General features: G+C 42.9%; 1 protein-coding gene across 2 annotated transcripts; it reads right to left on the bottom strand.

Annotated features, from left to right (window-relative positions):
* Nucleotides 1-2,500: 2,500 nt before the first annotated feature.
* On the bottom strand, nt 2,501-7,994 carry LOC110509780 (B-box and SPRY domain containing). Of its 2 annotated transcripts, none has more exons than XM_036968089.2 (6): nt 5,955-7,994; nt 5,196-5,294; nt 4,810-5,040; nt 4,123-4,148; nt 3,848-3,972; nt 2,501-3,644 (listed from the first exon to the last, which is right to left on the bottom strand). In XM_036968089.2, exons 1-6 carry the CDS (start codon nt 6,336-6,338, stop codon nt 3,097-3,099), a joined length of 1,413 nt encoding a protein of 470 aa, XP_036823984.1. In that variant the 5' UTR covers nt 6,339-7,994; the 3' UTR covers nt 2,501-3,096. The 2 variants fall into 2 exon arrangements, with proteins under 2 accessions (XP_036823984.1, XP_036823985.1); XM_036968090.2 differs by having other exon boundaries at nt 5,002-5,040.
* Nucleotides 7,995-9,512: the final 1,518 nt, after the last annotated feature.

The following is a 9,512-nucleotide window of genomic DNA, read 5'->3' as shown; positions in this document are numbered from 1 at the left end:
TACACCCATTGTATTCGGCATATGTAACAAAGACAATTTTATTTGAGCGCCCCTAGTCAGCTATTTAAATATGTGCTATGCAGAAATCGTTCCGCCATTTCCTGGTTGCTAAAATCCTAATAGTTTGCCTAATTTTTGTTTATATGGCAAAACAAGCAAGTATAGTGTAGAGAATCATTGTACTGTCTAAACTGCTGTGAAATATATTTTCCATAACCAAAAATATTGTATTTTCAGCTGTTCTTAATTAAGCTGTAACAAAACCGAAAGTAAAAATGCCTAAACTAAATTTAAGAATGGAAAGAATAGAAATAGCGCACATAGAACAGATCTACCACTGCTTAGACTTGCTTTCAATTTTATTTTAATTTAAAATATATATTTTACCTTTATTTAACCAGGTAGGCTAGTTGAGAACAAGTTGTCATTTACAACTGCGACCTGGCCAAGATATGGCAAAGCAGTGTGACACAAACAACAACACAATGTTACACATGTAATAAACAAACATACAGTCAATAATACAATAGAGAAAGTCTATATACAGTGTGTGAAAATGAGGTAGGATAAGGGGGGGTGAGGAAATAAATAGGCCATAGTGGCAAAATTATTACAGTAAGGCAAATTAAACACTGGAGTGATAGATGTGCAGAAGATGAGTGTGCAAGTAGCGGTACTGGGGTGCAAAGGAGCAAAATAAATAAAATAAATAACAATATGGTGATGAGGAAGTTGGATGGGCTGTTTACAGATGAGCTATGTACAGGTGCAGTGATCTGTGAGCTGCTCTGACAGCTGGTGCTTAAAGCTAGTGAGGGAGATATGAGTCCCCAGCTTCAGTGATTTTTGCAGTTCGTTCCAGTCATTGGCAGCAGAGAACTGGAAGGAAAGGCGGCTGAAGGAGGAATTGGCTTTGGGGGTGACCAGTGAAATATACCTGCTGGAGTGCGTGCTTTAACCCTATGAAACTACAGCTATGGCCTACTTCAGAAAGAAGTTTCAAAAAGAAGAGGAAGACTAGTGCCCGGCATTGGGAGAGTATGGAGCGAGATGGAACTGGGTCGATATTCTGCTGATTTTCTCATAGAAGAAAAGGCCGATCTCAATACAGTATTCTGTTCCTAAAACTAGAATATGTTATGGACAGAGTCCACTAAGTTTAGTAGACGTGACCCTTTTCCAAAGTAAAAAAAAAAGGCATTGTTTATGTAACAGGGTTATATTGGTGATTCCCCTTGCCACTTTATTGTTGAGCCAATGGGTTTTTGGTGTGAGTTTGTTTTGCCTTCACCTACTCAACATGGCATCTTATTGGCTGGTTTGCGTAGCTTGCTTACGAGGGGGGATGTTCCAGTTAAAATCGTCCCAGTGAACAAGCACCAAACCAGCGGTAAGTTGTTGGTTGCAAAGCACTGTACATCAAAAGTGATTTTTATACTCTCAAGTGATGATTTAAACGTACAATTTATATCAAATTGTTTGTAAATGTTATTCGAACATCACATATAAGATGCAGCGGTTTTTGGAGAATATTTGTTGTGCATTTTGTTGTAGAGAATTCCCGCCAGTATTAGCTAGCAACTTACTGTGTCTGGTGGGGGGGTTCATATATTTTGTACAGTGCGTGAGTGCAGAGTTGGATGGTGAGACGTGCATTGCATGACGTGCAATTTTGTGTCGTTCTTATCAGGTACATTGTTAAATATATTATATTGTATATTGTAATTGTATTATTTTGGTAACTATCCCAGTGAACAAGCACCAAACCAGCGTGCGTGAGTGCAGAGTTGGATGGTGAGACGTGCATTGCATGACGTGCAATTTTGTGTCGTTCTTATCAGAATAAAGCTACATGACTGGTGCTACATGTTGGAGTTCCGTGTCGATGACTGATTGTACACAACGCAAGACGAGTACTGTTACATTTACAAGGAGTGCAACGGCGAATTGAGTAATTGCACAAGCACACTTTACAGAAAAGGCGTCCCCTAACGGGAATATGCAGATATATAATTTAACACACCAATAAGAACTAGATAGCTCGCGTCGGCTCTGCAGTTGCCCACCTCCTTCCTTGTTCTGCCCACTATACTTAATTTGCTCCCATTGAAAACGACAGCGATGAACTATCTTGGGTTAGTTATAAATATATTTGCAATTATGCTGCCCTCTCCTGGTTCCCTCTGAACCTTAGTCAAAACAAAAGTACTGGTGATATTATGGCATTGATCATTCATTGCCATAATTTGGCACCCACAGTAGATTGGTCCAAAATTAAACAGAATAATCAGCGCGAATGCAAGGGTAAAAGCTTGACCACACATTGAGCAGAAAGGCTATACTTTTGACACCATCGATGGAAAAAAACACTACTTCCCCCTGCTGTTCATTTGTAGATTGTCGTCTGTATTGCGTCGGGCATTTCATTAATTTTCTTTCCAATGATGACGAATGGATGGAAAGCAGGATGTGAGTTCATACTCACTCAATAGAGGCATACATTGCATATCAGACAATCAAAAATATTTTAATACATTTGACAGGTAGCAAGCACACTGAGCAACTTCTGGATCAACCAGTTCCGCAAACAGGTGTCTCTCGAAAAGGTAGAAAACATTCACTGAAGTTATCAAAAATGATTATCAGATCATAAAAGTACAATAAATATAAATAGCATACTTCTAAAACTTAAATTAAGAGTTTGGGACAGACTTCACAACAAATTAATCACGGACACATTAGGACTACAGTATAATTTGATCTACAGAAATCTATACAGAAGCAGTACTTCAGATAAACAAAGAATAAATTAGAAATATGTTCCTTAACAAAGGAGAACTGGCTGCATACCTCATCAATGCAGACAGAAATTTGATTCCATTCAAATACATTGTGAAGCTTTGATTAGTATTCTATTCTATTAGAATTACGTACAAATATTAGTAATTCAGTAAGATTTTATCAGCAGGTATAATGCATTATTACTTGTTATGAGCATTAATAGGCCCTTACAATGTTATATTATCAACTCATAAGATATGTCTTCTGAAAGTGTTATCCGTAATTGTAATTCTATATCAATGGCACTATAGACGGTTACTTCGGAGGGCAGTGCAGTATGGTGACACTACGGTCAGCCACGGCGAATGCAGGCAGCAGCGGGCCACTGAAGGTGTGTCTGACAGAGTGCAACACGGCACTGGAGTCTGGGTCATAAAATACCAGGGTCTGACTGGGCCAGTCCAGGAGCAGCCCTAGACTCTTGGGCTTGTGGATCACGTGCAGGGGTGTGTTCTTCCCCGCATGGCAGAAGGAGAAGTCCCCATCATATTTGGAGAGCACCCAGGACTGGCCATTGTAGCCCAGGCGGGAGTTGTTGCCCGAGCCCTTACGCCCCATACTGGTGTAGCATACCCCCACCTTGAAGGCCCCGCTTTCACCCACGTCCATCACCCAGCTGTGGGTGCCGGAGGAGATTGACAGGGTGCCCAGCGCATTGGGCCAGCTGTCGAAGCGCGCCGGGTCGTAGGGCGGGGACTGGCGTGACCTCTTAGGCAGGAAGGTCAGAGTGCAAAGGTCTTCTGAGAGGGACAGTAGGGAGCTGACGGTGCGCTCGTCAAATGTCAGATGTGCTGAACCATAAGCTAAAGGGGCGAGGGAAGAGAATAATGTATTGTTATTCATCCTCAATTAAGCACTTGTGCTGTGTTAATAACATTGTAATAGTGTCTGAACAACTGGCAACAATGCATAACTGCAACTACTTGGAACAACTGTACCCTGAACGAATCAAGGTTGTCCTGACCTGTATCATGGAGATATGGATAAAAGCTGTAGTACTAGTTACCAATTGGCCCCAGCAGTATGGCGCTGGCCCACAGGCCCCTCATGAGTTTGCTGTCACTGCAACCTGCATTCAGGTTGAGCCGGTCTGTGTCACAGGGTTCACCCACCCCCTCTGCATCCTCAACCCTGATCGCCACACACAAGAGAGAGCTCATGTGAATCTGGCTAATGAACAACTTCACCGGCAGGATTGCTTCAGTGGGTGAACTATTTAACTATGTATTCTTACTACTTGCAAAAAATACTAAAAATGGATTAAACATTTTTTTTTTTTACCTGTCAGCTATTTCTTGGCCAGAGGTCTGAAAACACAGGAGTCAACAATCATTTCTGAGAATGAAATTGATCTTAATTACATCATCATCAGCATCATCAGAATTATCAGGGTTATTGCTAGGGTGTGGACATGAAGTTAGGGTTAGGGATGAGCCAGGGTGTAAACATGAAGTTAGGGTTAGGGATGAGCCAGGGTGTGGACATGAAGTTAGGGTTAGGGTTGAGCCAGGGTCTGGACATGAAGTTAGGGTTAGGGTTGAGCCAAGGTGTGGACATGAAGTTAGGGTTAGGGATGAGCCAGGGTGTGGACATGAAGTTAGGGTTAGGGATGAGCCAGGGTGTGGACATGAAGTTAGGGTTAGGGTTGAGCCAGGGTGTAAACATGAAGTTAGGGTTAGGGATGAGCCAGGGTGTGGACATGAAGTTAGGGTTAGGGTTGAGCCAGGGTGTGGACATGAAGTTAGGGTTAGGGTTGAGCCAGGGTGTGGACATGAAGTTAGGGTTAGGGATGAGCCAGGGTGTAAACATGAAGTTAGAGTTATGGTTAATCATCATCATCGTCATTTGCACCATCCCATTCAGTCTTGTTCGACCCTCTCCCTATTCATTCTTCTTCTTTCCACCACTGTATTCTCCAACTTCCCGTCCTCTGTCCCACCCTGTGCCCATCATCTTTCCCCTACTCACCGCCAGCTGTATGTCCGGTGTGTTTGTGAGAGTGTGCACCAGGCGTGTGCGTGTCTGTGTGAGCATAGCTAGGGCCTGGCCCCAGTGGGCTCTCTGAGTGAGTAGGCACTGCTCCACCCTCTCCTCCTCCCTCTGCACGGCTTCTAGCAGCCGCTGCTCCTCCTCCTCCACCGCCTCCCTCACCACACTGACCTGTGCCACCACTCGCTCCCGAGCCCCGCTCGCCTCCACCTGCATGGACACATGGCAGAGGGGGCAGAAGTCACAGCAAAAAGACATATGATGGAATCCATTACACATCTGTGTGTAGAGCTTGTGATTCCAAGGCTGTGTGGAGTGAGAGCACATAAGGGACTGAGTGTGTGTCACAGAGCCTGTGTGCTCACCTGCAGTGCCCGCTCTTTGGCAGTCAGAGTCTTGTTGATAAAGTGCTCGATGCGCAGGGCCTGCAGCTGCATTTTCTCACACACGTCAACCAGGTGGTTCTGTTCAGGACAACACTCAAACAGTGACTGGCATGAAGAAGAGCAGTGTTGGACTTGAAAACCACAGAGTTGATCAGGTACAGTTTCAAAGGCAGGGGCACTATCCTGACAGGCCTATTCCTGTAGTGTGGAACTGCCATCACCAACATGTCATTGTGTATCCTGAAATAATAATAACTTGGAAGAGCACTGATGACAATTTATTTTATTTTACTTATTTATTTTTTTTAAATGTATTTTTTTTTAATGGACACTATTTATGTAAAGGCTTCCCGTATCTTCCCAACAGCTTGAAATTCCTGTCTCCTCACATTCCATGAGACATCAACAGGGGAAACTCCTCAGTGTGGTGTCGAAAAAGTGTGGCACACCCTACACACCCACCAGGCATGTGAACACACACTTTCCTAACCCAAACCAGCTGGCCCTTTGTACTGTAGTACCCCAGGTGACCAAAGGTAAACTCAGTTTGCCTGGTCAATTCTAACTCCTAACTGTAGGTCAACAATCTCCTGGCCCCAAGCCCCATTTACCGTGACAAAGGTTCATATGACACACAAGCAGCTTGTAACTGCTCAAATATGAGAATATATATGACTATATTCTAATATAGTGCTATACAAGAGATCATTTCCTTTCAGGAAAAGTCGGGGCACTCACCCTGACTGCTGTCACTCTGTTGGCCAGGGCTATCACCGTGTGTCCCTGGCAGGATCCCACTATGGTGCAGTGCGAGCATATGAGTTTCTGCTCGGAGCAGCAGAACCAGTCCAGGTCTGATTCATGTTCCACGCAAAGTTCCGATTCACCGGAGAATATACCCGATTCTGAGTCGGAGGAGGTCACCGCAGCCTTTCCAGACAACCCGGAGTCCTCTTTAGCTGATCGAATTTCATTCCGGAGTACATTCAACGCGGATAAAATGGGCTGTTGTAAATCCATATTCAAGTTTCTCGAACTTTCTGTAACTTCTACTTCAGTGTCTCGGTCGTCCTGTAAAGAGCACCCAGGTGTTGAATGACATGATCCTGGCTCCGCGCTCATGTTACGTAAAATAGTCTACAAGAGTAATAGCAATAGAACGTAGCAGGTGGCTTAAGTATCACTATCTACCGCACCTATAACACAGGTGTATCAAGGTATGAACACGGAAGTAACACCGACACTAAAGGTCAGAGCTGAAAAGCAAGTTTAGCAACAAGGCCGTTTCAATTATAAGGTTTTTGGTTCCCGTGTACTTGTTATAGCCTACCATTGTTTTGACCTCCTTTGCCTGTAAGATGACACAGTGTTTCCATATTGTAATTTGACCTCATAACATCCTCAACCATCAATGACTCTCTCTTGTCTAATTTTAGACTAAATGTATTATAGTTTAGAATAGGCTAGAACAGGATTTTAAAATGTAGGATACATTTAGCCTATAGGTTAGGCTGAAATATAGTCTATAGGCCTATATGACAATGATGCCAATTTCTCGAGACATATGCACATGACTGATGATATTGGAGGTAAATCCCTTTGTGCAAACCCCACAGTAATGTTAAATGTGTTGGAGTATATACAGTGCATTCGGAAAGTATTCAGACCCCTTCCCTTTTCCCACATTTTGTTAACTTACAGCCTAATTCCAAAATTGATTAAAATGTTTTTTTCTCTCATCGACTTACACACAATACCCCATAATGACAAAGCGAGAAGAAAAAAATCTGAAATATTTGCTAATTTATAAAATATTAAAAACATAAATACCTTATTTACGTAACTGGTCAGGATTGAGGGAAAGATGAAAGGAGCAAAGTACAAAGGGATCCTTGATGAAAACCTGCTCCAGAGCGCTCAGGACCTCAGACTGGGGTGAAGGTTCACTTTCCATCAGGACAATGACCCTAAGCACACAGCCAAGACAACGCAGGAGTGGCTTCGGACAAGTCTCTGAATGTCCTTGAGTGGCCCAGCCAGAGCCCGGACTTGAACCCGATCTAACATCTCTGGAGACACCTGAAAATAGCTGTGCAGCAACGCTCCCCATCCAACCTGACAGAGTTTGAGAGGATCTGCAGAGAAGAATGGGGAAAAACTCCCCAAATACCGCTGTGCCAAGCTTGTAGCGTCATAACAAAGAAGATTATAGGATGTATACGCTGCCAAAGGTGCTTCAACAAAGTACTGAGCAAAGAGTGAAGATTTATGTAAATGTGATATTTACAAAAAAACATTAATGTGCAAAATGTCCGTTTTTGCTTCGTCATTATGTGATATTGTGTGTAGATTGATGAGGGGGAAAAACAATGTAATCAATTTTAGAATAAGGTTGTTACGAAACAACGTTTGGAAAAAGTCAAGGCATCTGAATACTTTCCAAATGCACTGTACTGGCACTTTTGGTAAATAGGCCTAAATAAATTACATATCAAATGTATTTAAATTGCAATTTCAAATATATTTCCCTTGACAGAAATAAGACACAAAAAGGGAAAAGGGGCTAAGAATATATGCAGTAAAAAAAGCAACACAAATATTTTAACATGTAGCATAGCCCATGGTGGCGGTTAGACAAAATAGGATAAAGACAACTTTATAAGTAATAAAATCAAAGTTTATTGGTTGCGCACACAGATTTACAGATGTTATCGCAGGTGCAGCGAAATGGTTGCGTTTCTATCTCCAACAGTGCAGTAATACCTAGCAATATGAAAAAATAAACAATACAAACATAATCCAGAAAAATTTATTCATTCAGAAATATCAGAACAAGCAATATCAGAGACAGGAATATAAATATACACACACACATACAGTGGGGAGAACAAGTATTTGATACACTGCCGATTTTGCAGGTTTTCCTACTTACAAAGCATGTAGAGGTCTGTAATTTTTATCATAGGTACACTTCAACTGTGAGAGACAGAATCTAAAACAAAAATCCAGAAAATCTCATTGCATAACAAAAGTTCTTGATACATCAGAAAAGCAGAACTTAATATTTGGTACAGAAACCTTTGTTTGCAATTACAGAGATCATACGTTTCCTGTAGTTCTTGACCAGGTTTGCACACACTGCAGCAGGGATTTTGGCCCACTCCTCCATACAGACCTTCTCCAGATCCTTCAGGTTTCGGGGCTGTCGCTGGGCAATACGGACTTTCAGCTCCCTCCAAAGATGTTCTATTGGGTTCAGGTCTGGAGACTGGCTAGGCCACTCCAGGACCTTGAGATGCTTCTTACGGAGCCACTCCTTAGTTGCCCTGGCTGTGTGTTTCGGGTCGTTGTCATGCTGGAAGACCCAGCCACGACCCATCTTCAATGCTCTTACTGAGGGAAGGAGGTTGTTGGCCAAGATCTCGCGATACATGGCCCCATCCATCCTCCCCTCAATACGGTGCAGTCGTCCTGTCCCCTTTGCAGAAAAGCATCCCCAAAGAATGATGTTTCCACCTCCATGCTTCACGGTTGGGATGGTGTTCTTGGGGTTGTACTCATCCTTCTTCTTCCTCCAAACATGGCGAGTGGAGTTTAGACCAAAAAGCTCTATTTTTGTCTCATCAGACCACATGACCTTCTTCCATTCCAACTTCAGACGGGCCTGGACATGCGCTGGCTTGAGCAGGGGGACCTTGCATGCGCTGCAGGATTTTAATCCATGACAGCGTAGTGTGTTACTAATGGTTTTCTTTGAGACTGTGGTCCCAGCTCTCTTCAGGTCATTGACCAGGTCCTGCCTTGTAGTTCTGGGCTGATCCCTCACCTTCCTCATGATCATTGATACCCCACGAGGTGAGATCTTGCATGGAGCCCCAGACAGAGGGTGATTGACCATCATCTTGAACTTCTTCCATTTTCTAATAATTGCGCCAACAGTTGTTGCCTTCTCACCAAGCTGCTTGCCTATTGTCCTGTAGCCCATCCCAGCCTTGTGCAGGTCTACAATTTTATCCTTGATGTCCTTACACAGCTCTCTGTTCTTGGCATTGTGGAGAGGTTGGAGTCTGTTTGATTGAGTGTGTGGACAGGTGTCTTTTATACAGGTAACGAGTTCAAACAGGTGCAGTTAATACAGGTAATGAGTGAAGAACAGGAGTGCTTCTTAAAGAAAAACTAACAGGTCTGTGAGAGCCGGATTTTTTACTGGTTGGTAGGTGATCAAATACTTATGTCATGCAATAAAATGCAAATTAATTACCTAAAAATCATACAATGTGATTTTCTGGATTTTTG

Source organism: Oncorhynchus mykiss, chromosome 29, assembly GCF_057628025.1.
Source record: "Oncorhynchus mykiss isolate SJ-2025 chromosome 29, ASM5762802v1, whole genome shotgun sequence".
Classification (NCBI taxonomy): Eukaryota; Metazoa; Chordata; class Actinopteri; order Salmoniformes; family Salmonidae; genus Oncorhynchus; species Oncorhynchus mykiss.
This window is presented reverse-complemented; position numbering and strand designations above follow the sequence as displayed.

What these genes read in the sequence shown, in the direction of transcription:
- LOC110509780 (XM_036968089.2), bottom strand. Translation starts at nt 6,338, where the DNA reads ATGAGCGCGGAGCCAGGATCATGTCATTCAACACCTGGGTGCTCTTTA. An exon ending in CACCGGACATACAGCTGGCG is followed by an intron (nt 4,149 to 4,809) that starts GTGAGTAGGGGA and finishes CTGTGTTTTCAG; the next exon opens with ACCTCTGGCCAAGAAATAGC. An exon ending in GGCCAAGAAATAGCTGACAG is followed by an intron (nt 3,973 to 4,122) that starts GTAAAAAAAAAA and finishes TGTGGCGATCAG; the next exon opens with GGTTGAGGATGCAGAGGGGG.